General features: G+C 43.7%; 1 protein-coding gene across 1 annotated transcript; it reads left to right on the forward strand.

Moving 5' to 3' along the window:
* Nucleotides 1-1,104: 1,104 nt before the first annotated feature.
* Nucleotides 1,105-26,022, forward strand: NAAA (N-acylethanolamine acid amidase). The gene is made up of 11 exons (XM_055313099.1): nucleotides 1,105-1,372; nucleotides 1,974-2,138; nucleotides 5,388-5,514; nucleotides 8,770-8,860; nucleotides 13,453-13,529; nucleotides 18,362-18,534; nucleotides 18,684-18,746; nucleotides 19,522-19,588; nucleotides 19,999-20,027; nucleotides 24,627-24,704; nucleotides 25,347-26,022. Exons 1-10 carry the CDS (start codon nucleotides 1,170-1,172, stop codon nucleotides 24,700-24,702), a joined length of 1,071 nt encoding a protein of 356 aa, XP_055169074.1. The 5' UTR covers nucleotides 1,105-1,169; the 3' UTR covers nucleotides 24,703-24,704; nucleotides 25,347-26,022.
* Nucleotides 26,023-26,767: the final 745 nt, after the last annotated feature.

Below are 26,767 nucleotides of genomic sequence, written 5' to 3' on the forward strand. Positions count from 1 at the left end.
TTTACAAATCTCTTATCTTTTTAATATCAACCTTAAAGTGACAGGAAGTCACTTTTCTTAAATGCAAGTGAACCTCTTTAATCTGTTTGCACTCTTGGTGATTCTCACAATGCACCTGTGGCTTAAGCTGTTGCAAATGAGCAAATTAAGACCAAGGTCTTGACTGGGATTTTGTGCCAAGACCAGGAAAAAGTGGAAGCAGAGACTTAAAACCGTAGCCCAGTGACATCCAGGCCATAAAAATGTGGGAAAATAACATCAGAGGTACCAGTGGTGTATTCTATATGATGGGGGGGGGGAGGTGGAGGAGGGGGAGACGTACTTAAAAACAAACCTGAAAAAAATGAACCTTCTAAGTTTTCTCTACACATTTACCCACAGGAGACCGCTCTAGCCATTAAGAACATCCCAGCCTCCTTGAGTCAGGTGGTTTTCTTAAGTTTTCCATCTCCCAGCTATTGGGAACCGAGAGGGGTGAAGTTAATGACTATGAAGGTGGAGTTTGGATTCTGCAGCCTGGCTCAGGAGGCCAGCGCAGGCCCACAGTGGTGTGACATCCGTCAAATTACTGAATCTCTGCAGGCCTCACATTTTGCCCATAAGGAAAACGGAGATGAGTTACTTGCACCTGTCTTTGGCTTGTTTTGATGGTTAAATGTGAAAGACTCAGCAAAAACATTTGGCACATAAATTTCAACTCTTTTCAGTTGAAAAGACAGGAATGTTGAACAGAAAATAATTCTTGTAAAATCCAGATAAAGGCTTTAAAGACAAGCAAATGAGGCGGAAAAGGAGAGCTAGATCTCTTCCTACAACGGTAGGATTTTCTGCTACCTCTTCGCCCCCGAAAATCATCTTCTTGAACCTCCTCCGGGCCGCGGCTGCACTCTCTGGGTGCGGCGAGACGGGAGCGGCGGCGAGGCCGGCAGCCCCCGGCGCCCCGCGGGGCAGAGACGGGGCGGGCCTCGCGGGTGCGGGGCGGTGTCCACCGCTCTCCGGCGTCTGCGGTCGGGAGAGGCCCGGCGGGCCCGGCGGGCCCGGCCCCCGCGGGCTCCGCCTCCAGCGCCCCGCCCCGCCCCGCCCCGCCCCGCTCCGGCTCTTCCTCCGCATGCGCGTCCCCGGGCGCTCTGGCCGCAGCGGTCTTCGCCGCAGCCCGCGGAGCCCGAGCCATGCGGGCCGCGGGGCCGGGGGCGCGCTCGGGGCAGGCGCTGCTGCTACTTTGGGCCGGGGCCGGGGTGTTGGCCGCCGCGTCGCCCCCAGCCCCGCCGCTCTTCAACGTGAGCCTGGACGCGGCGCCGGAGCTGCGCTGGCTGCCCGTGCTGCGGCACTTCGACCTGGACGTGCTGCGCGCCACGATGGCGCACATCCTCGGGTGAGCGCGGGCGCGGGCGCGGGCGCGGGCCGGCCGCGGGACCCCACCTGCAGTCTGGGTCGCGCACCTGCAACCCGTAGGCACCCCGGCCCCGGCCCCGCCGCCGCCGCCCCGCCCCGCCCCGCCCTCCGCGACCGTCCCGCGCTCTGCCCCGGCCTCCAGCCCGCAGCTCGGGCGTGCAGGGCGCGGCGACCCGGACTGGCGTTCGTTCCTCTCCGGGCAGCGTCGGGCCCGAGGAGGATCGGAGCGGCCCTTCCCCCAGCCACCCGGGCGAGGGTGGCGCGCAGGCTGTCGGGCGCCCGCTCGGCGCACAATGGGGAACGCGGCCCACACTCGTTGCAGGCCTGTCGAGCCTCCCGGGGGTCCGCCCCTTCGGGGACCCTGCTCGCCCGCTCTACCTCCGCTTCTGAGTTTCCTTGTTCCCTCCGGGATGCCGCGAGCTGGCTGGTGCGGGCCCTGGGCCGACGGCCCTCTAGGAACGGGAGGGACCTAGCACCCCTAAGGATAAGAGCTTTAGGAACCCCACCACACCCATACGTAGTCGCACCCCTCAACCCCCGATGGTCCCAGATCCAGCTTCCTCGTGGTTCTTCGTTTCCAGAAAGAAGGTCCCCCGGTGGGTCCACGCGTTGGTCGGAAAGGCGGTGGGGGAGCTGGCGCGCCTCCTGCCCCAGCCCTTCACCGACGAGATCCGCGGCATGTGCCAAGTCCTGGACTACAGCCTGGCCGACTGCCTGCTCCTCAACCTGGCTTACGAGTCCAGCGCGTGAGTGTCCAGCTAGCGGGGGTCACCTGGGGGTTACCAGGGACTCCTGCCACATCTGGGTGGGACGAGACCTATCTCGAGTGTAATAAAAACAGCTTGGTGATTGGGCTGCCCAGAAACCTCCCGTGCTGTGCTTCCTCTTTGCCTCTCTGGGTAAATCTGAGCAGCAGATCTTGGGCTTCGAGAAGGAAAGCAGCTTCTCTGACCTCAACACTGACCTTTCCTCTACCCAAAGTCCTTCTTTCTCCCTCCACCAATCCAGGTAGTAACCCACTTTCCAAACGCTACTCAGCATGTACTTTAACAGAAAGTTTTAAGAACTAACCCCACTCTCTAGTTAACCCAGGGACCCTGCATCCTTATAATGCATAGGGTCATCCCAGCATTCATTTGTACCCCCTACATTTATTCCATGTTTTTCACGGCCAGAGGTCCTGACTTCTCTTTCAAAGCCTATACCCTCCAGGGTTGAGCCAGTACTTGGTAGGCAGAGTGGGCATGATAAAAGGGGGCACAGAAGTGAAAGCACTAAAGAATGTGTGGTTGATCCCAGGCACAGGGCAGGGGGAGTCTTAAGTCTTATTGGCTCAGTAGTAGGTCCTAGAAGTAAGACAGGTTTGACCTGGCCTCTGCCTTCAGGACTTACTGTTTTGCCACCAGACCAGCCTTATCTAACAACATACGTAATAGCTTTTGGTTGCCAAAAGATGATTGGGGGGTGGGGGGGGAGAAGGTTCTTGGAATAAGGCAACTTGAAGGCCCCCTGGTATCTTCCCTGAACCCCTAGGCAAAATAGGCTAAGAAACACTGAGTGTCTACCACTTTAGGGAAGTATTTAAAGACCCTATTAAGACACAAACTTGTTAAATTAACATGCTTTTCAATTGAAGGAAGTTAATTCTGCTGTTCCTCATCTCCTACCCCCATCTTTTTCTTCTTCTGACATGTGGCTTTCTCAATTAAAAAAAAAAAAGTTTTCACTTCCACCTTTTTTTTGCTGGAGTCTATGTATTCAAGCAGATTGAAGCCAAAGGTCTAATAAAAATATTCTAAAATTTGGATTTGATATGTATTGAATTGCCTGACAATAAAAAAGCACCGTCAGACTCTATTAGGATCAACAAAGGAAATGTTCTGTTCACATATCTGATGTAAGGCTTTTTGAATCAGAATAATCCTACCTATCCTTTATTGAGCCTATTGGGTGCCAGGCACTGGAGATGATAGTATTACCTGTTGTGTAGAAACCAAGCTTCAGAAGGGAAAAACTTGCTAAAAGTCAGGTGCCCGGTGAGTGGTCAGAGCTGCTGCTAAACGTTCCTGTGTCTCCAGTGTACTGCAGCACCTCCCCTAAAGCCCACAGCTCCCCTCTTCTTCCCTGTGCTTATTGACTACCTCACATTAAAATATTCAGGTTACAGGGCGCCTGGGTGGCTCCATCAGTTGAGTGTCTCGCTCTTGATCACAGCTCAGGTGATCACAGGGTTGTGAAGTCAGGCCCCCACATTGGGCTCCAGACTGGGCATGCAGCCTACTTAAAAACAAAACAAAAAGCTTGGCTTGACATAGAAATATTGTCGTCTTGCCAGTTTTGAAAAATCCTCAGATTCCACAAACTTTGCTTTAGCCACTTCCAGTGTTTTATCAGCTTCCTCTTTGATATCAACTCTTGGAAGACCAGAAATCTTGGAAAAAATAAAAAACCAAACTTCCTTTTTTAAACCACCAAAAAAAATAGATAACATTTATTTTCTCTTATTATGAAAATAATCTGTAGTCATTATAGAAAATTAGAAATGCAGAAAAGTATAAAGAAAATTAATCACAATCTTGTTACTGAGAAATGACCAACAGTGCAGAACAACGATCAGGGTACTTCTCTCAATTTTGTTTGTGTGGATATACATATCTTTTCCTAAATTGGACTTGCTATGTGTATTTTTCTACAAGGCATTATATATTCTCAGAAGAAATGGACACTTGGATTATCTTAACAAACCTCTCCCTCTTTTCCTCAAAATACTTTTTTCCAGCTGGGAGTTTCTGTGTCTCTCCCTCTCTGTCTCTCTCTCTCTCTCCCTCCCTCTTTTTAAAATTTTTTTTCTATTTATTTGAGGAAGAGAGAGAGAGAGAGAATGAGCAGGGGGAGGAACAGAAGGAGAGGAAGAAGCAGATTCCCTGCTGAATTGGAAGCCTGATGCGGGGCTCCATCCCAGGACCCCGAGATCATGACCTCAGCTGAAGGCAGATGCTTCACTGACTGAGCCACCCAGGTGCCCCAGCTGGGAGTTGTTAAAGGATCCTTTTCTCTTATTAGCTCTTTGCAGGGAGCCCTGAGAGGGACAGGGTAAGTGCCAGGCCCCTAAAGAGACAAAATGAGACATTTGTGGAACAGAATGGTTTGGTGCCATTGTACGTGCTCTGAGAAATTCATAGAGGAAAAGTGAGTTTGAACTAGCTTTGAGTGGTGTGTTAAATAGACTACATACTGCCAAACTGAGGCATAAGCAAAGCTCACAGATCTAGCCGAGCCCAGAATGAATCAGTTTCAGATTTAAATTTAGGATGAAATTCTCTTTCAGTAGGTGTTCAGTGCCAGGTGTGCTGAGGGCAACGGTCTAATAATACCGAATGAACACATGAGTTTGTGTCCAGTTGTGCTTTTCTTTTTTTAAAGATTTTATTTATTTATTTATTTATTTATTTATTTATTTATTTATTTATTTGATTTATTTAATTTATGAGAGAGAGGTGGAGACACTGGCAGAGGAAGGAGCAGGCTCCCTGCAGGGAGCCTGATGCAAGACTCAATCCCAGGACCAGGGACCATGACCTGAGCCAAAGACAAACGCTCAACCACTGAGCCACCCAGATGCCTTTTCATCTTGAATTGTGAATCCATATTCTTGCACAAGGATCACCTATCATATGTACCCATTATAAGGAGAAGACTTATTTTACTTTAAGGCTTTCTTTCTTTTTTTTTTTTTTAAGATTTTTATTTATTCATAGAGACACAGAGAGAGAGAAAGAGAGGCAGAGACACAGGCAGAGGGAGAAGCAGGCTCCATGCAGGGAGCCTGACGTGGGACTCGATCCTGGGCTTCCAGGATCACACCCTAGGCTGCAGGTGGCGCTAAACCGCTGCGCCACAGGGGCTGCCCAAGGCTTTATTTCTTAAACGAAAAACTCATTTCCCTTTTTCTTACGTTTCTCATTCATTCACATTGTACTTTTCTCTTCTCTCAGATTCTGCACCAGTATCGTGGCTCAAGACTCCAGAGGCCACATTTACCATGGCCGGAATCTGGATTATCCTTTTGAAAATTTCTTGAACAAGCTGACCGTGGATGTGCAATTCATAAAGAATGGGCAGGTATAGTTGTACACTATAAGATTCAGAAATCAGAGAGACTTGCTAACCAAAGTTAGCAATCACTAGGATGGCCTGCTGCTTAAGTGTGTTATCACTTTAAGGTACAGAAAACATCAACTCCTGAAAACACAAAACTGCAAGAGAGGTTTATGTCCATTTTGCTCATAGAAAGAAGGGTCATTTATTATTATGGAGTATCGACTTAGAGAAAGCAATTAATTTTCCTTAGGGAACTCTCAGTCACCCACTTATCCTGGTGAGTCAGCTCTTTCTCTGCTTTCCCGTATTGAGACTGCTTCTGGAATAGGGCGGGGCTGCATGGTGGAATGACTAGAAATGGCCAGCTTTGAAGTCTGACAGTCCTGGGTTTGAATTCTGCTTCTGTCACTTACTTCCTGCAAGAATGTGGGAAATTATTCAGACACATTTTGCAGGTGACACCTCAGGTTAATCATTACTTTATGGAGGTAGCTATACAGGTTACATGAAGTAATCTATGCAAAGCATATGATAAATGCTTGATAAATTAATAAATGGTCCTTCATTCTATAAGTATGATTGACCTAAAGCACTCTCTTAAGTATGATCTTTAAAAAATTATATTGAGATCATTTTACTTTCATCATAAAAATGTAACCTAATATGTACTATTTTCATATTTCTGTGTAAGCATCTGAAGAGACAGCTTTAATCGATGTTCATTGAATACACAAAGCATGTTATTGCCATGAAACAGCATGCTAAAGCCAGATTTTAGCTTTGGGGGACACTTTAAGGATAAGGACTATATTTCATATGTTCTTTGCATTTAGGGGCTGAGCCACAAATGCTGCAAACTCATTTATTCAATACTTACTTGGTCATCTGGTTTTACAAACAACTTTTTCTCATAAAAAATTAAAACTATACAGAAATACTTAAGGCGAAAGTTTCTCATTTTCTCATTTCATTCCTTCTCCACTGCTAACAATTTGGTTTGTAGCTGAAGAATTATTTTAAAAATGGTTTTAAATGGTAACAACAGAATATCCATGCGTGCTATGTTCTAAAAGGAAATCTGCTGAAATGTTAGCAATTCTTACTGGATGATGGGACAGTAATCCTTTTCATTGGCTGCTTTGTGCTTTCCTCCATTATCTACAATAAAGCAAAAATTCTTCTAAGTTGACAAAGGAATAAATGCAGTAAAAATAAATTATTTCAACAGTTCTCTCTAGAACTTGCCCTGTTACTGCTTTATTTGTCCCTGTGTGTCCTGGAGCGGCCCTAAGAAATAGCCTGCTGGTGTGGCTTGACTCTTAGTACTCAAGTTATTACCAAATCCAGCAGTGGACGCTTGAATAGTGCCTCTCTGCTGAGGGCTCATGGCCAAGACTGTTTTTGCTAAATTAGGAAGAAGTTATCCACAACATAATTAATCTCTTATTCTTGAATATTGTACATAATTTTTAAAGTATTTTCACATACCGTTCCTCATTAGATCTTCACCATGGCCCTCCAGGCGGGCGCAAATCAACATTTTCATCCTCATTTTCCAGATGAGAGGTGGAGGCCTGACACAGGCCACCACAAAACCAGGCCTTTGGCCTCTTACTGGCTTTCTTCCCCCCCAAACTCAGACTTCGGTGGTGATTCAGAGCCTCCTGCTGTAGCTAAGGGTTTATGTTAACTCACCTGGCAGAGACAACTGGAAAGTGCAGACATTTAGAAATAAAGACAGTTTTTCAGAGCTGCAAGATAAAAGAGCTTGTAACTTATACCCCAGAATTATCTATAATCATGTAGTACAAAATATCTTGGAAACTACAATGTGATTTTGATTTTCAAACTTTAATTTGCTCTGCCTTTCAAGAGTGACCCTAAAATGAGCGTCAGTGTATTATGTGAACAAAATGACAGTATAATTATTTTTTTTTCTTCATATAATTACATTTTGTAAAGGCTTTGGCAGCAACGTAGAATTATGCCCATTTTACTGCCGTGAATGGAAATGGGGAGAATTCACTGGAAGCCCTCAATGAGCTAGGAAAATGTCATTTATAAAACTAAGGCCACTGCATTTTTTTCTTTGTAGTTTAGCCACCTTAAATTATTTTTACAACCCGATGAGGTAGAAAAAAATGATTAAAACGATTACAGATGTAAGGTATAGCTTTCTAAGGAAAAATATTAGCCCAGGTCTGTTTGTTTCTGAAAATAAAAAGTGTTGGTTAATCTTTATTGAACAGGCATTATTCTAAGTATCTCTTTAAAAAATGAAATCTGGTATCTGCAGTAACTGCTAGAGTGTGATTGGAGCTCATTACCTTAATTTAAAGTGGAAGTGGTCCCTATAACTCATGGGATAACCATGAGGGTTACATAAGAGATACATTTAAAATTTAAATATGGGGACGCCTGGGTAGCCATCCACACCTTTGGGTCAGGGTGTGATCCAGAGCTCCAGCCTGCTTCTCCCTCTGCCTGTGTCTCTACCTATCTCTGTCTCTCATGAATAAATAAATAAAATATATTTTTAAAATAAATAAATATAAAATTTAAATCTGATTATGACTGCCAAACAATCTCACTTCCTCTTATCTCACAAAACTTACAAGATGCATGACCTTTTTCTCTTACAATCAAGTCAACACAAGTTTTTAGTCAGAGCCCATTTGCTATTTTTAGCATAGAGTTTCTCAATCTTTTGGGGCATGATCCCCTTCGATGAAGCCTATGATCCTTTCTCAGAATGTTTTGTAACACATAAAATGAATAGATTACAAAAAAAACCAGTTATGTTGGAATTCAATATTACACTTTTTCTCAACACAATCAGTAAATCTTAGCCGTGTATCTAATAACTACCGTAGTTTCAGGGTAGTGATAAGTTAAGAACGGCATTTCAGGATACATAATTATACCATGTCAAGATAAGTATGATACCATTATATATGTGAAGGTATCTGCTATGTCTGTGGTGGCAGAGTCATAGGCACTGCTATGATTACAGGATTTCTTGTGTGCATCTGTTACTGAAGAAGTGAAGTTTTAGTTAGAAATGAGTGAAAATAAAGATGTGCCTTTTTTCCCATTCAAGATCACCAACCCACTGACTTCTATCAATGGAACCTCCAGGTTAAACCTTTCAGAAGATTTTAAGAGTTTTTATTATGTTGGAACTTATAAGAAAAAATTCCACGAGTGGGACAAAACAGATGATTTCAATGTATATTTGGTGGGAATGGCAAAATGATACCTATCTCTTGATTTCAGGTCGCATTCACAGGAACCACGTTTGTTGGCTATGTAGGATTATGGACTGGTCAGAGTCCATACAAGTTTACAGTTTCTGGTGATGAACGAGGTAATCAAAACAAATTCCTGAGCATTTTTAGCCATATTTCTGGTCAGTTCTATCCAGGTACTTCATTTGCTCCCCCAACTGAACATACAGATGAATACCTACTATACTGTGTAGCAGGGACTTCCAGTCTAGTCGGAGGTCATGATAAGGAGTTTGGATTTTAAGTGTAATGAAAGCCTGAGGAGGATTTTAGACCAGGAAGTGAACAGATCTGATTTATATTTTTATTTTTTTATTTTTTAAGGATTTAATTCATCCATTGGAGAGAAAGAGAGAGAGAGAGCATAAGCAAGGGGAACAGCAGGCAGAGAGAGAGGCAGAAGCAGGCTCTCCGTCCAGCAGGGAGCTGGATGTGGGCTTGATCCTAGGACCCTGGGATCATGACTTGAGCCCAAGGCAGATGCTTAACCAACTGAGCCACTCAGGCACCCCCTGATTTATATTTTTAGTTACGAATTTGGCTGCTATTTAGAAATTGGGTTGTTTTGGGGTATCATGGAAGCAGAAGACTGTTAGGAGGCTATCACAGCATTGTAGAGGTTCATGATGGCATTGTACAGGCAACAGCTGTAAAGTACTTTATAGTGTACTGTGGACTTAGTTCTGGGTTTTCTCACTAGACTTTTACAACGGTCCTGTCAGGCAGGGCTGACAGTGTTAACCTCACTCTGATGGAGGAAGCTGAGGCTGGGAGCTGAAGTGACAGCTGGCAGGTGGGAGAGGTGGTTCTCAAACTGATCTCCTGGTCCTGGCCCAGTTGCTCTGTTGGTTATACTACCCCACTGCCATTCCCAGAGCTCAGGGAATATCAGTCAGTTCCATGGTGTCGTAGGAAACCCAAAAGTCCACAGATCCTTGTCTCTGTCCTCAAGAACTTGCAGCTGAGCTAAGGAGAAAGACAAAGTTTAGTGTTGGTCATCAGATGAACGCTTGATTGACTTCACATTGTTTCCTTTGGTTAGGTCTGTTCTTATCATTTTACGTAAGGATTTAACAGGAGGATGCTGGCTGAGTATAGATCAGTGTCCAGTAATCAGTTCTTTATCCTAATGGATTTCTTCAGCATTTTCTCAAAAGTCAGCTGTGGGTGAGACTGAATCTCTTTTTTAAAGATTTATTTATTTTAGAGAGCAAACAGAGGAGGGGCAGAGGGAGAAAGAATCCTCCAGCAGACTCCCCGCTGACTGAGGAACAGTACATGGGGCTCAATCCCACCAGCCTGAGATCATGACCTGAGCTGAAATCAAGAGTCAGATGCCAAATCAGCTGAGACACCCAAGCTCCCTGTTGTGAGACTGATTCTCAACCAATGGTACTCAAACCACAGCATGACAGTTACTGAGGTTTTACACAGAATGTCTGTAAACAAGTGTATATGTAAAAGCTGGACTTTGTGGGCTTTAAGTCATTTTGTGACTTAAATTGTTTAACAAACTGATTACTAGAACCTAAGATATAAACAGTTTAAATATAACTGAGTTGGGGCGCCTGGGTGGCTCAGTTGTTTAAGCTCTGATTCTTGATTTTGGCTCAGGTCATGATCTTGGGGTTGGGAGATGGAACTCTGCATGAGGGTCTGTGCTCAGTGGGGTGTCTGCTTGAGATTCTCTCCCCCTCCCTCAGCCCCTCTCCTTGCTTGTGTGCACACACTTTCTCTCTAAAATAAATACATAAAATCCTTAAAAACAATTGAGTTTTTCTGTGACAGTTTGAATACTGACAAACTGCCCCCCCCTCTTTTTTTTAAAAGAGAGGGAGAGGAGATGAATAACGGAAGAGAGAGAGAGAGAGAGAAGCTTAAGTAGGCTCCTTGCCCAACATGGAGCCCGATGTGAGGCTTGATCTCAGGACACTGAGATCATGACCTGAGCCGGAATCAAGAGTCAGATGCTTAACTTCTCAAACTGATTTTTTTTTTAATATTTGTTTGTTTGTTTGTTTGTTTATTTACTTGAGAGACTAAGCACACAGAGGAAGAGGGAAAAGCAGGCTCCCCACTGAGCAGGGAGCCTAATGTGGGGCTCCATCCCAGGACCCTGGGATCATGACCTGAGCCAAAGGCAGATGTTTAATCAACTGAGCCACCCAGGCACCCCTCAAGCTACTTTAATACTTATTTTATGGGATCCCTGGGTGGCGCAGCGGTTTGGCGCCTGCCTTTGGCCCGGGGCGCGATCCTGGAGACCCAGGATCGAATCCCACGTCGGGCTCCCGGTGCATGGAGCCTGCTTCTCCCTCTGCCTATGTCTCTGCATCTCTCTCTCTCTCTGTAACTATCATAAATAAATAAAAAAATTTAAAAAAAAATACTTATTTTATCCTTATATTAATGAAAACCAATTATATTGTAGTCTGCTAAGATGAAGTTAAAATGCCTAAACAATAAGGTAACATGTCTGGGTTGAGATAAGATATTCAATTAAGTTTCTGGACCTTATGGAGAGTGCCTACAAGGCCTCTGACTCCCCTGGGAAAAGGTAGGGATATGAGGGGGATCAACAAATTGCATACAGTTTGGGGAGGCTTAATAAACCACCTGGCAGGTAAGGTCTCAGACTTGGGAGCCAGCCTGCCTGGTTCCAGTGTTGGTGCTGTCCCTTGCTAGCGTGGCGACCACACCCGAGGTACCTGGAAAGCAGGGGATGATGATGGCTGCCCTGAGGATGAAGCAGTTCATAGATGTGGAGCAGAGCGGTGCCTGGCAGAGTAAGGGCCATGGAGCACTTGCTGTCGTTGTCACATCTCCAGGCCCGACCTCTAAGCCCCACATTGGAGCCCCAGCCGCCTTCTCTGCCTCTCCACTTTGATGGCTGCTAGGTGTCTCACATTTTGCATGCTTAAGCAGATGTCTTGCTTTTTTCTTTTTTTTTTTTTTTAAAGATTTTATTTATTTATTCATGATAGTCACACAGAGAGAGACAGAGAGGCAGAGACACAGGCAGAGGGAGAAGCAGGCTCCATGCACCGGGAGCCCGACGTGGGATTCGATCCCGGGTCTCCAGGATCGCGCCCTGGGCCAAAGGCAGGCGCCAAACCGCTGCGCCACCCAGGGATCCCGTCTTGCTTTTTTCTTTTCCCTTTTTCTTGCCCTCACTCTGCCTCTACCCACACCTGTTACTCTCCTGGGTTTCCGTGTCTCAGGATATGGCACCCCTTTCTACTGCACTGATTGTACCAGGAGAATTTTTTGACTCCTCATTCCCTGGACCTTAGTTCTACCACCAAAACCAGGCTGTCTCTGACCATCCTGTCCACTCCACTGCTCGGCTAGTTGCTGTCACACCTACACTGCTATAGTTGTGGCTCATCTGGTCTCACCCTCCAATAATTCTTTCTCTTCTTTTTTTTTTTTAAGATTTTATTTATTTATTCTTGAGAGAGAGAGAGAGTCAGAGACATAGGCAGAGAGAAGCAGGCTCCATGCTGGGAGCCTGACGTGGGACTTGATCCTGGTCCAGGATCACGCCCCAGGCCGAAGGCAGGAGCTAAACTGCTGAGCCACCCGGGCTGCCCTCTTTCTCTTCTCAGCAGCTGGTATGATCAGGTTGTTCCCCTGTTTAAAACCTGCATTGAATTTCCATTTCCCTTAAAACAAGTCCAGATTCCTGACTCTGACCTGAGAACGCTCTGTGGCCGCCTCCTACACCTCATTTTTGCCTGTCTCCTCCTCATCCCACTGGCACCAGTGTCTCTTTTTCTGACATCTACCAAGTTTGTCCCTGCCTTAGGGCCCTGCCAACCAACGCCTTCTGTCTGGGATGTTCTAACCATCTTAGCTCAAATGTCTATAACTCATAGAGGCTATCCTTAACATTTCTCTCAAAAAGACAAAAATGTCATCACTTGCAATTGTATAATCCTGTTTTATTTTCTTTATGATAGTTATCAAAATCTTATTTGCTTAATGGCACCTAATTTCTCCTTTTTGCTGTTAAATTCCAAGGATCTGGACCAAATCACAATAGGGCACATAGTCAATGCTCAGTGCTTATGTCTTGGATGAATATATTTCTTTGGAGATAAATCCCCAACAAAGATTTTTTTAAGATGTTAAAAAATAATTTTGGAGAATGACTGTAAACTCATATTTAAAAAAAAAAATGTGAACCCAAATCAAATCTAAAGTTCTGAAAGACACATTCTCTTAGTCTTCCTACTCCTTATTGAGCCACTTCTGTTGATAGCTACATAATTCTGCTTTGCCTGGGATGATTAATAGAATTGTTTACTTTCACATAATTATCATTGCTTCTAGGAACAAAAGATATATATATATATATATATATATCTTTTGTATATATATATATATAATACAGAACGTTTGTGCATACACATGCAGAATATTTCAGAATATTTCCCAATCCCTAGAAATTTGTATATATATAAATTATATGTTTCTATGGGTGCCATGAAGTTTAAGCTGTGTCTTTGAAAGCTTTATCTTTATGCCAGTAAACTCACTCTTCATCCAACAACTTTCCTCTCCCATCATTTTGTACCATGGGGAAGAAATAAGATATAAGGAACTTTAAAATGTGGCACTTGGGCAAGAATTCATATATATTCTTATTGTTTCTCCCTCAACACGGCAGACAAAGGCTGGTGGTGGGAGAATGTGATCGCTGCCCTTTTTCAGAGACACTATCCGATCAGCTGGCTTATCCGTACTGTGAGTACTTTTACTGTTGAGCCCCCCACACCCTGACTTCATCTTCTATGTGCTCCTGTTGTAATGCTTCCTTTCATTTAAAAATGTTATTTTTCATGTAAGAAGCTCCTAAAAAGGATAAGCATCTAAGCATTTGCAAAATGCATATCAACCTTCATGATAATAAGTATCAAAGATAAACAGAGCTGGAAAGGAGTTAAATAGTTACAAATTGGGGATCCCTGGGTGGCGCAGTAGTTTGGCGCCTGCCTTTGGCCCAGGGTGCGATCCTGGAGACCCGGGATCGAGTCCCGCGTCGGGCTCCCAGTGCATGGAGCCTGCTTATCCCTTTGCCTGTGTCTCTGCCTCTCTCTCTCTCTCTCTGTGTGTGACTATCATAAATAAAAAAAAAATAAAAAAATAGTTATAAATTATAAATTTACAGTCATAAAATAAGTTGTGGGCATATAGTGTTCAGCATGGTGATTTTAAGAGTAGATCTTAAAAGTTCTCATGCAGAAAAAAAATGTAATTATGTATGGTGACAGATATTAACCAGACTTACTTATTTTGCAACATATGCAAATATTGGACCATTACATTGTATGCCTGAAACTAGCATAATGTTATATGTCCGTCATACCTCAATAAAAAGAAATCAGTGGTGGGGACAGATTTTAATCAGTAGTATACTATTGTAGTAGGGAAGAGTGTCCAGTGTGAACAGAACTCAACTTTGATTTGTACAAAGGCAACCAGGTGTTTTAAATGGAGAATGAGAGAGGGGTGCCTGGGTGGCTCACTGGTTGAGCATCTGCCTTTGGCCCGGGGTGTGATCCCCTGGTCCTGGGATCAAGTCCTGCATCAGGTCCCCCACAGGGAGCCTGCTTCTCCCTCTGCCTGTATCTCTGCCTCTCTCTGTGTGTCTCTCATGAATAAGTAAATAAAATATTTTTAAAAATGGGGGAGGAATGAGGGAATACAGAGGAGTGTCAATAGGCTCTCAGTGGAGTTGGAGAAGTTAAAAATTACAAAAAGTGAAAAAGAGGGATTGTCCGTGTAAAACCTGTCTGGGATTGCTAATGTGCTTATCAAAATTAGCCTCCTACCCTCCTGCAGACACTGAAAAACAGAGGCCCTATCTTTAAGTGTTAGCTGGAACAAACAGTAAATTCTTTGGGCAGCCTTATTTTCTCAGACAGGCACTGGAAGAGGGGTGATGGTAACCCAAGGGGTGGAGCCTTGAGGTGTGAGAACTGTTTGTTCAAGTGCTTAATAGGCCCAAGTTAAGGCCTTATCAAGAAAAGGCCTCAGAAGACCCTAGCCTAAGTATGGTCAAGGAGAAAATCTTTGTTACAGACCACAGTTTTAGCCTATAGTGTTATCTTTTTTTTTTCAATATTTTACTTAAATAATTTTTAAAAATTTATTTATTTTTATTTAAATTCAATTTGTCAACACATGGTATAACACCCAGTGCTCATTCCATCAACTGCCCTCCTCATTGCCCATCACCCAGCTACCCTATCCCCCCCACCACCCACCCACCTTTCCTTCCACAACCCTTTGTTTCCCAGAGTTAGGAGTCTCTCATGGTTTGTCTCCCTCTCTAATTTTTCCCCACTCAGTTTCCCCCTCCTTCCTTTACAGTCCCTTTCACTATTTCTTATATTCCCCATATGAGTGAAACCATATGATGTTTGACCTTCTCTGATTGACTTACTTCACTCAGCATAATACCCTTCAGGTCCATCCACGTCGAAGCAAATGGTGGGTATTTGTCGTTTCTAATGGCTGAGTAATATTCCATTGTATACATAGACCACATCTTCTTTATCCATTCTTCTGTCAAGAACATTGTACCTCCTTCCACAGTGTGGCTATTGTAGACATTAGCCTATAGCCTTATCTTGATAACTGATTGAGATAAGATATAACAGTAGGCTTTTCTGCAGATAAAAATGTACCCTCCTTTTAGAATCACCATTTGCAAGTGTTGAAATTAGCAAAACAAAGACATGAGAAAGTAATTCTGCACAGAACAAAAAGTTTGCTTTACATGACCTATTAGAGAGTTCCAGAGCACATACATGTAAACTGTAATTTGACCACATTTGGTGCAAGGCCCTTCTTGGTCTTGCTCTAAATTATCTTAGTCCCTCTGGACTTAAAATTCTTCTAAACTTTTTGCCTGGGAATTTCCTAAAGCTGTTGACAAACTATGTAGCCTTCATGCATTTTTCAGATGACCTCTAAAACTTTTCATCATAAGATTTTTTTTTAAGATTTTATTTATTTATTCATGAGAGACACATTGAGAGAGAGAGAGAGAGAGAGAGGCGGAGACACAGGCAGAGGGAGAAGCAGGCTCCATGCAGGGAGCTCGATGTGGGACTCAATCCCGGGTCTCCAGGATCACGACCTGGGCCGAAGGCAGGTGCCAAACTGCTGAGCCACCCAGGGATCCCTTATCATAAGATTTTAAAGCTGCAAAAAATCCAGTGTGTTGCAAATATGGCCATTTAAAAATAAAACTGGAATTTAAATCTATCAAGGGGAACCTACACGCCAGAATGATTTTTAAATGTTTTAGATATAACTTACATACCATGAAACGCACAGATCTTAAGAATGTAGTTCAATGCATCTGGACACTTGTACACACTCATTTATTCATCTGTGTAAGCACTGATGGAACAAGATACAGAACAAATGTCCCAAGTCCCTGGACATTTCCCTCCTGTTCCCTTGTAGCCAAATTCTCACCTCCTCTCATACTCTCCTCCAGGGAATCCACTCTGTGACCTCTGTCACCACAGATGAGTTTGCCTGTTTTAGAATACATCTAAAGGAAATCCTAGAGTACAGACTCTTTCTTTCACTCCGCCTAATGCTTTTCAAATTCACCCATGTTGTTTGTACCACTCACTCGTTCGTTTTCATTATGGAAGAATATTCCATTGTATGAATATGCCACAATTCATTTTCCTATTGATAGATATTGTGTTGTTTGCAGTCTTGGGCCATTATGAATAAGCCTGCTGTAGAAATTCTTGTACAAGGCTTTCGGTAAACATGTATGTCTATTTCAGCTGAGCAAGGGCTTAAGAGTGGAATTGCTGGGTCATAAGGTAGGTGTACCTTTAGTGGAGGTGTAATGCCATGCAATTCCCATACCATACCACTCAACCATTTAAAGTATATAACTTCGGGGCATCCCGGGTGGCTCAGTGGTTTAGCACCACCTTGAGCCCAAGGCCTGATCCTGGAGACCTGGGATCAAGTCCCGCGTCAGGCTCCCTGCATGGAGCCTGCTTCTCCCTCACCTGTGTCTCTACCTCTCTCTCTGTGTGTGTCTCTCATGAATAAATAAATAAAATCTTTAAAAAAAAAAGGTATTTAACTTCCTGGTTTTCAGTATAGTCAGAGTTGTGCAACCATCTCTACAATCAATTTTAGAACATTTTCATTTCCCTAAAAAGAAATCCTATGCCCATTAGCCGTCACTGCCCACTTCCATCACTTCCTGAGCCAGACAGATAAAGTGCATGTCTCACCCTGACTCTGCCAACTGAATGAAGTAAGTCACCACTGCCTTCAGTGTCTCTTACATCATTTGGCTTTCTTCTCAGAATTCTGTTAGAGGAAACGGATTGTTTGATCGCTGTTGCAGGATGGTATAGATGACATAAAATGATGTTCCATCACTCCTGTTGCCTCACTTTATAATTTTGCTGAGTTCAGAACAAACCAATTTGATTCTAAATACCTCACCCCTGACAGTAATATGTATATGTGAGGGAAAAGTCCACGGAGTCCTGCCATGGGTTGATGGTTTATGGTGCTGACTGATGGCACTTTTGCAGACACTAGTATTTTGAATTGTTCTTTTGTTAGAATTTACTCCCATCGCTGGCACTGTGCCTCAGCAGTATTCAGGATGGGTGAGCAGAAAACCAACTTCCCAAAAGCAGTGAAGAGTGATTTTGAAGATGCAGGTGGAAAGGGCAGACTGTTCCACAGGACGTTCTTGAGCAAATCAGCTTGAGCAAGGAGCACCTATGGAAGCTGAAGAAATGGAAAGTGGTCCCCTTAACTAGACCTTTGGGAGTCTTCATGAACCCTTGGGGGTGTCTGAACACTCTGCCCACTGCTCTGATGTAGCATGCTGTCTTTCATCTCTAAGCCTTTGCCAAACTATTCCATTGAGCTAGAACTGTCTTACCCTCCCCCGTGCCCAATACCCCCACTCTCACCAGCCTGACTTCCCTTTGTCCCTTTGGCTCAGCTTATGTGATACCTCCCTGGGATGCTTCCCTGATGCCCTGGGTGAGGGTGGCTCCCCTGCTATGGCTTTTATAGCAACTGCTTCCACTATTTACACCTCTTACATTGTGTCACCACTTCCTGTCACTCTTGGAAGTCTAGAGTAAACAGGGTCAGGTCAGTCAGATTCACTGCTCTGTCCCAACACCAGCATAGAGCCTAGCACGTAGTAGTTTTTCAGAAAGTAAGAAAGTACCAGTTGAAAGAATAAATACGTGAGGAAATGTGCAGAATCTTTTATGAAGGTGACCTGCCTAGAAAGCAAATGGCCCATATTTGGTGAGCCAGGCCAGAACTTGTCAACAGTTCTTCCCTCTTGTGAGAAAAATCCCTCTGCTGTCAGCTCCCCCACTGAGGTTTCTTCCATCTCAGGAGCCCTGATGACAGGAGGATGAGGTCAGAGCAGTTTAAGAAGGTAGCCATGGCTTCATGTATCAGGAGAATGTGTTTTGGACCATCTGTCCATCCATTGATGTGAGTAACTGCCATGAGTGATTATGCTAATGCAGCTTTGTCTTCTTGTTCAGACCCTGAGTGAGTCGGAAAACTTTGAAGCAGCTGTTTATAAATTAGCCAAGACTCCCCTTATTGCTGATGTTTATTATATTGTTGGTGGTACGTCCCCCCGGGAGGGAGTGGTCATCACGAGGAACAGAAATGGCCCAGCAGACATTTGGCCTCTAGATCCTTTAAATGGAGCGTGAGTAGAATTAAAACTCTGGTCACTTTGTATCAATAATGTTTTTTACCTGGTGAAACTAGAAGTTTGGTTTTGTTTTTATGTTTTTTTCTTCTTTAGCTATGGGCCAAATGACCTTGGGTAAGACAAGATGATATGCTCTTTTGTAGGTGGTTCCGAGTTGAGACAAATTATGATCACTGGAAGCCAGCACCTAAGAAAGATGACCGAAGGTAGGCCTCTATACACTTCCTGGTTCACAGTGTTTTCTTGGGGTCAGGAAAATGTGCCCTTTTTATGACAAGAACTGGAGAGGACTACAGGTGCTACCCCCTCTCAGAAAATGTACCTGGGCCCCTCACCAACATCTTGGTTAGAATGGGAGAGTGAAGTGTATAGTGGAGAGTGTGGGGGAGGTCTTCTTGGCAGTTGGTTGGCTGTTGGAGGGTAAGGTTGGCCCTGGCCTCAGGATCAGGAGCCCTATATCCCACCGCTAGCTCTGCTAATGACTCACTGGGTGGCCTCTTGAGCCTCTGTTTACTCAGCTATAGAAGGAAAGGATAGAACAAGATTCATGGTTTTCTATGTAAGAGTTTTTTGGAAGGAAAACATTTCCAAACAAACAAACAAACAATTAGAGACTTTCCTTGACCCTTCTTATTTTGAACATTTTATAATTATAAGTCCCTGCATCCCCAAACAGCAGGTCGTTAGGTATTTCCCCTTGGCTTTACTGCCCATGTGTTTGGTGGCAGCCGTTTAATTTTGTAGCAATACATTTTCACCTTCCCAGCTTCCTGGAGCAGATGGTGCCCGTTGGCCTGACTGTTGAATTCGTTTTACCACAGTGGTCTGAGACTGGAAAAGAAGCGTGTTTGGGGGCCAGAATCTGCTTCGGTGAAAGGGAGATAATACAGCTGGGCCTTGTATTGAGGCTCCCAGTATGAGAGCGGGCGGCATTTAGGGTTTCATAATGTGCCAAGTAACCTTTGTCCTTTCTCCTTCCAGGACGCCTGCCATCAAAGCCCTTAATGCAACGGGCCAGGCAAACCTCAGCCTGGAGACACTGTTCCAGGTAACTCCCGGTGCCATGATGTCTGGCTTTTACCCAGGGTGTTTCATGTCTTTGTTAATAGTGCTTAAAAAAAAAATCTCCTCTGAAATCAGGCAAATGTGGTAAAGCAAAGTGTTGGGGTTAGACTTTCACCTGGTTGAAAGCCTTTGTAAGAAGTCTGATGACATGTTGTGAACTTCTTTCAGTATAGGTTAAAGCATCCTTCCTCACCCAAGTTTTTCTGCATGTTAAAAAAAAGACACAGTTAAATATATGTTCATTTATTAAAAGGAGAAAAGATTCAAAAGTTTACAACTCTGTCACCCCAAGACACACTAGCGTGTTAGGTGGTTTTATTCTTCCTACAGATACTCTACATGTATTCCTTCTGCCTTTTAATAGTCTTTGTAATATGACTTTTTCCTATGCAGGTTTTGTCAGTGTTTCCGGTTTATAACAAGTAAGTGACATGCTAAACACATCTGTTCATACATGGTCCCAGACTGCGGGACTCACTCTCCTACTCTTCGGCTCAGCAGAGTTCTGGGGGCCTCTATAGGTCAGGCTTTCAAGGTGCTGTGGGTACAGCAGTGAAACGAACAAATCCCTGCTCTCATGGCACTAGCATTCCACTGGTTGGGAGTGGGGAGGAGGAGAGGTAGGGCAGATAAACAAATATAAGTCAGGTGAGACGTCCATGAAGAAAAACAGAAGGAGGAGGGCAGTGATTTATTCATCCTAAATCAGTCTGGTATTGGCACTGCCTGCCCTGGTTATGAGCGCCTTAATTTCACTCTGTTAGAACTAAACTTTAGACACCATTGGCTTCTCTTTAACTTCCTGGGACTTTCTGCTACCACCCTACTTGGAAATTATTGTTTCTTTCTTAGCCTGTGCCCTGGATAGTAGCATTCTGTGAGCAGTGGCTTCATAGCTCTACAGCCCAGCGTTTTACCCATGTGGTCTTCTGACGTGAACCCCTGGGCCATAGTTACTCCTGTCACATTAATTAAGCCTGAGAGGCAGCCACAACACTTGTACAGAAAACTCTGAAGGTCCTCTGTCACCATAAAAGCCAAGCTCACTAGACCAACAGCATGCTCTTCATTGTCCTACTTCATTGCCTTATCTGCACCTTGGACCAGCTCTGTAGGGGTGCAGACACCTTCTTTTGCTTAGTGAGGTGGGGTTTAATTTAATAAAATGAAAGAGAAAGCATCTGGAGGTCAAAACACTTTTATCTCCTTCTTTTACTTCAGTAAATTTCCAAACCCAGCATTTCCTACCTTCTTATCATTCTTATATCTGCTTTCTCCAAAGCAAGAATATCAAAATAGACCTTTTCAGGAAATAGTATAATACAGACAAAACCTGTCAAGCAATTTTTAGTTTTTTTTTTTTAATTTTTATTTATTTTCTGATAGTCACACAGAGAGAGAGAAAGAGGCAGAGACATAGGCAGAGGGAGAAGCAGGCTCCATGCACCGGGAGCCCAACGTGGGATTCAATCCGGGGTCTCCAGGATCGCGCTCTGGGCCAAAGGCAGGCGCCAAACCACTGCGCCACCCAGGGATCCCGCAATTTTTAGTTTTAAATACACAGTTGATTCTTTTTCTTTGAAATGACCCTCTCTTACACAAACACAAAACATTTTTCCTGATGGCCTGTGGAATAACTTTAGTATACAGGTACTTTAAGATTCCTTGGCGGTTATGACATTTACAAAAGTGTGTGTGTGTGTGTGTGTGTGTGTGTGTGTGTGTTTAAGATTTAATTTATTTGAGAGAGAAAGAGAACAAGAGCAGGGAGAAGGGCAGAGGGAGAAGCAGACACCCCACTGAGCAGGGAGCTGGATGCCGGGCTCCATCCCAGGACTCTGGAATCACAACCTGATGCTTAACCTACTGAGCCACCCAGGTGCCCCAAAACTGGTGGTGTTCTTTTCATTTTATACCATAATAGGAATATATCTTCCAATGGTCCTTTCGAAAGCTTTTTCTGTAAGTGTGGCCTGATAAAAAGATTAACATTAAAAAATTTATTCTGTAAGCAATATTCTAAAAGCCAATACAGGAAAACAAATGAGGCAGTACTTAGCCACTCAAACAAATGAGCTGCTTGGGTAACAAATGATACCCAGTATTATGCTAGTAAGCTAGCTCTTTGGTTGGGGGCAGGTGGGATCCGGGGCAGGGGCGACACAAAACACAAAACAGAGACCCTCCTTGAGTTGTAGCATTTATTGACTTCCATGATGTAAATACTTCTGCCTGGCCTATTTCAAGCTTGTGATTGGCTTCTAAACTTTCTTTAACAGTTAGCTCTCACGAGCCTGTAGGAGCCAGGTCCACCATACAATTGACTGTATCCTTTCCGATTAGGGCACAATTTTGCCCTTCTAATATTCATTTTAAAAATAAGAGTGTTCTCTTTTATGTGTTCTTACAGTTTTTAAAATAATTATATAAATGATGACTATGTCTTTTTAAAAATTAGTATTCAAATAAAATAGTTGTTTACATATTTTTAAAATTTTTATTTATTTGAGAAAGAGAAAGCACAAGCAGGGAGAAGGGGCAGAGGGAGAGTGAGAAGCAGACTCCCTACTGAGCCTGAGATTCCAGAACCCTAAGATCATGAGTTGAGCCAGGATTCTGAGATTGTGACCTCAGCTGAAGACAGATGCTTAACTGACTGAGGCACCCAGGTGCCCCGATAGTTGTCATATTTTTTAAAAGAATGCTGTGAACAGCCCTTATAATTTTAAATAGGTATACCATTTAAAATTGGTATGCCAATAGCCAATTGAAATATATTGTATAACTGACTTAAGCATTCTCCAGTTGTTAATTTTTCCTCTATTAAGACTCTGAAATAAACATATTAATACATCCCTCTCTGCTCCCCACTTTTGGGTTATTTTCCCTGGCTGAATTCCCAGAAGTAGGGTTACTGAGTTAAAGGCTATGAATGTTTAAATGGCATATGAATGTTTTGTTGAAATAGAACTGTTAGAAATTATAGTTAACCAAGTAATATTTTTCTCTGTTGTGTAACTGAAAATCCAAGAGGAACTGTATTTTTTTTTTTTAAGATTTGTTTATTAGGGATCCCTGGGTGGCGCAGCGGTTTAGCGCCTGTCTTTGGCCCAGGGCGCGATCCTGGAGACCCGGGATCGAATCCCATGTCGGGCTCCCGGTGCATGGAGCCTGCTTCTCCCTCTGCCTATGTCTCTGCCTCTCTCTCTCTCATTCTGTGTGACTATCATAAATAAATAAAAATTTAAAAAATTAAAAAAAAAAGATTTGTTTATTAGAGAGTGCAAGAGCAGTGGTAGGGTGAGGAGGCAGAGAGAGAGAGAGAGAGAGAGAGAGAGAGAGAGAGGAAGCGGACTCCTACCTGAGTGGGGCTGGATCGCAGGACCCTGAGATCTTGACCTGAGCACCACCAAGAATCCAATGTCCACTGACTGAGCCACCCCAAAGAACTGCATTTAAAGGATAATCACCACTAAGCCAGAATTAACACAGATCCCTGACTCTCAGGCCTTTTGCTTGTAATGATTCCTGGCAACTAAGGCTGTTCACTGTGCGAAGTTAACAGAAAGAAAGCTCAACAGGTAGGACACCTGGGTGGCTCAGTGTTGAGCGTCTGCCTTTCACCCAGTGCGGGATCCTGGAATCCGGGATCCAGCCCCACATCGGGCTCCCTGCGGGGAGCCTGCTTTCCCCTCTGCCTATGTCTCCGACCTGTCTCTCTGTGTCTCTCATGAATAAATAAGTAAAATCTTAAAAAAAAAAAAAAAAGCTCTATGCTGCCCTCTTGTGCTGTGCTGTAAGATTACACTCACCTGCAATTGAACATTCTCTGAAGTGGCTGCAAGCAGAGAAAATATTAAAATAACAATGGAGAATAGAATTATGACCAAAGTAAATAAGTAGCTGAAGTCCTCATTCAGGGAACCTCCATTGCCCTTGGACAGTCTCTGCATGCACTCATAGTGCTGACTTCAGCCAGGTGTACAGTTTGGGCCACTAATTCTTCCTATTCCTCAACAACCCAGCTCCAGAAGCTTTGGGCATGCATCCCAGCTAGTGTCCAGGACAAGAGGTAGATGGAGTGAGGAAAAGGGGTTTGAGTGTGTGTGCATGCATGTACGTGTGATCATGTTCAGGTTTCTTGCTATGCAGTATGTTGAATAAATTACATTGTGCTTTTCATCTTTAGATCTGAGTGAACAGGCCCCCTGACTTCAACCCTGAGCTTTCGAGGCTCCACTCTGGCCTTCCTCTAACCCTCCCTTGATATAAATGATATAACCCTCACTGGACCAGGAGCATTTGCCCAGTGAATCTGGCCCAAGTACAGAGCCTCGAGAGCTCCAAGCTATTTCCAGGGCCTGTGTGGTCCACGGTCCTCCGTGGTGTTCTCCCAATGGCAGTGGGTAGCCACCGTGGACATCCCATGCCTGGTGGGTGGCCAAGGAATGACTTCTTCCTGGAGTTGTGCTTGAAGCCTCAATGCAAAGTCTGAGGTGTCCACACACATGCCACTTGTGGTGTAGGGCAGAGCAAGGGGTGATGGCCGATGGCTGGCTCTCCCTCATTGCCATGGTGTGAAATTCTGAGGAGTCTGAGAATTTTCAATTTGAACCTAGCCTTCCACAGTGTTGTCAAAATAGAAAGGAAGGACACGCTGTGATCACTTGAATTATAAGTTTTAAATATTCTGACGTGGGGATCCCTGGGTGGCACAGCGGTTTAGTGCCTGCCTTTGGCCCAGGGCGTGATCCTGGAGACCCGGGATCGAATCCCACATCGGGCTCCCGGTGCATGGAGCCTGCTTCTCCCTCTGCCTGTGTCTCTGCCTCTCTCCCTCTCTGTGTGTGTGTGACTATCATAAATAAATAAAAAAATTTAAATATTCTGACATATCCAGGCTTCTGTTTGTATTATTTTCCTGGGTCCCAAGGGTGAGGGAAGGGCTTGGTATTTTTTCCTCCTCTTTGAAATATTAGAGACAATGATGTGTATATAAAAATTCCTCTCATGGTTTACAGCTACACAGTTTATACTACAGTGATGACTGCTGCCAGCCCAGAGAAGTACATGACTAGGATCAGAAACCTGGGTTAAAAGTAAGTAAGCAGAGGAGTGGATTCAACCATGTGTGAAAGTTTTGCTAGTTTGTTGTTTGTTGATTCGGGGACATCTGTGTGTATGTGCTGGTATTGCTCACAGAAGATGGTAACATCTCTAACATTTATACATACAGAATATTTCCTGACAGACATCTGGCAAATGGTTGTTGTTTGTGTCAGGTGAATGTCACTGTTAGATATTTATTTTGAATTTGTTGGTAGGAGAGCTAATCTTCTCATGCCCTGTGCCCTTTGTCCTTTATTCAAACCTATTTTCAGGGCAAAGTGTTATCTCTTCACTGATGCAGAGGGGGAAATATCTGGGGAGACTTGCATGTCCTCAGAATAATAGTGAGACAAGCCCAGCACCTTTGCAACCTAAGAAGATGACAGATAGTGAAGGCAAAGGACACCTGCAGAATTTATTTCAGGCATTGCTGAGCCCATCAGTGAGTGGGAAGACATGAAGAAAAAGCAGGTGTCCTTTTTGCTGTGCCTGAAACCAAACCTAGGCAGTTTTCCCTATTGCCGGGGTCTTCTGGAGCTTGTAAACCTGGCCCAGTGTTTTGGGCATTTGCATCATGGCAGTGTTAAAAATCAGTGTTTGAATTAAGTACATTTATTTTTCTTCCCTTACAGATGATGTCTTAAAAATGAGATTTTTGAAGAGCTAGCTGTACTTTTAAAAAAAAAAAACAGAGGATTGTATTATTTTAGGAATAATATGGAATCATGCTCGTTAAGCTTTCCAGTCTTGTGAAGTGGGAAGCAGAATCACTTTGCAGCTTGGGTAGGTAAAGTGGATTATAGGCACGCCTCACATTGGCTTCCATTTGTCGCTTGCCTTGACCCTCTCTAAGCTTTGTCTGTCCTGACTTGCACAACTCAACGAGGTCAACTCAGAGGGTGAGCCTCTTCTCACCACAACATGTAGCAGTGGTGTCATACATCAGCCTCTGAAGAAATGAGCTGGCAAGACTTCTGTTTATTATGAAGTGCTTCTGGAAGAGCTGGAAGAGCCTGAGAGAAAAGGTTCTCCTAAAAGAAAATGGAGACCTGTAGTTTGAGTAGAGCCTGTTTGAGTGTGTTGTTAGTCTGAGCGTTGATCACGTGTTTCCATGGGATTCTCATTTTGCATAATGAGTCTAGTGTTGCTTTATAAAAACTGATAGGCCTCCTTTTTCTAAATAGCTACTTTCTTACCACTTTTTGAAAGCAATATGAAACCAAATTATTTCTGATTGTCACTTTTCATTAGTTAATAAAATGTTGAAAGAGTTATTGGCAAGGAGAATAAAAATTTTTTTCCAAGACATTTAATGTTGTGTTTTCCCTACCTTCTAACCTCTAGAGTTGTGTGGTTCTGAACACCTGTCCGGAGGAAGCAGCTGTCACAGATGTTGCTTAAATGTCAGGACTCAAAGGAGCGCACAACTGCGTTGCAGAATTTGATTTTTTGTTTTCCCACACGTACAAGAAAGAAACGTCTCTGAGGATGAAGTGGGAAAAGGTTAAAATCCATGAACAGTGAATCAGTGGGATGTTTTTGTTTAGTGAACTAGCAAGAGCAAAGGAAAATGGAAAGAGTGGAGGGAAGTGTTAGCCAGGCGCTGGTCACCCTGCTTCACCATAATGCACATACCTCACTAGTGGCCCAGAGCAGTCATGTTTCTTCTTGGGCAGTGTTGGATCCACATAGTTAAATTTCCATCATCTAATGCCCTTTTTAAAAATCAAACATCAAGAGTAGCTTACTCTTGCCAGACATGTTGAACTGTGATGAAGACTAGGAACTTCTACATATTAGTCACTTCCATTCTTGTTTTCTAGACTCCAGACCATGACCTTTGGATGGAAATTTGGGGAATTACCCTAATTTTAACCAGGCATTGAGGACTTTTCAGCAGGAGAGGGATTTAAGTAATCTAAATTTCTGTTGTTTTTAAGACCTGTGTTCCTTATGCCCTGTGGTTTCACTACAGTGGGTCTAGATGTAGATTTCTTGTTATTTAGCTTGCTTAGGATTTGTTATGCTTTTCAGATTTCAAATTTATCTCTTT

The sequence above is a fragment of the Nyctereutes procyonoides genome, unplaced genomic scaffold, assembly GCF_905146905.1.
Source record: "Nyctereutes procyonoides isolate TBG_1078 unplaced genomic scaffold, NYPRO_anot_genome, whole genome shotgun sequence".
NCBI classification, from domain to species: domain Eukaryota; kingdom Metazoa; phylum Chordata; class Mammalia; order Carnivora; family Canidae; genus Nyctereutes; species Nyctereutes procyonoides.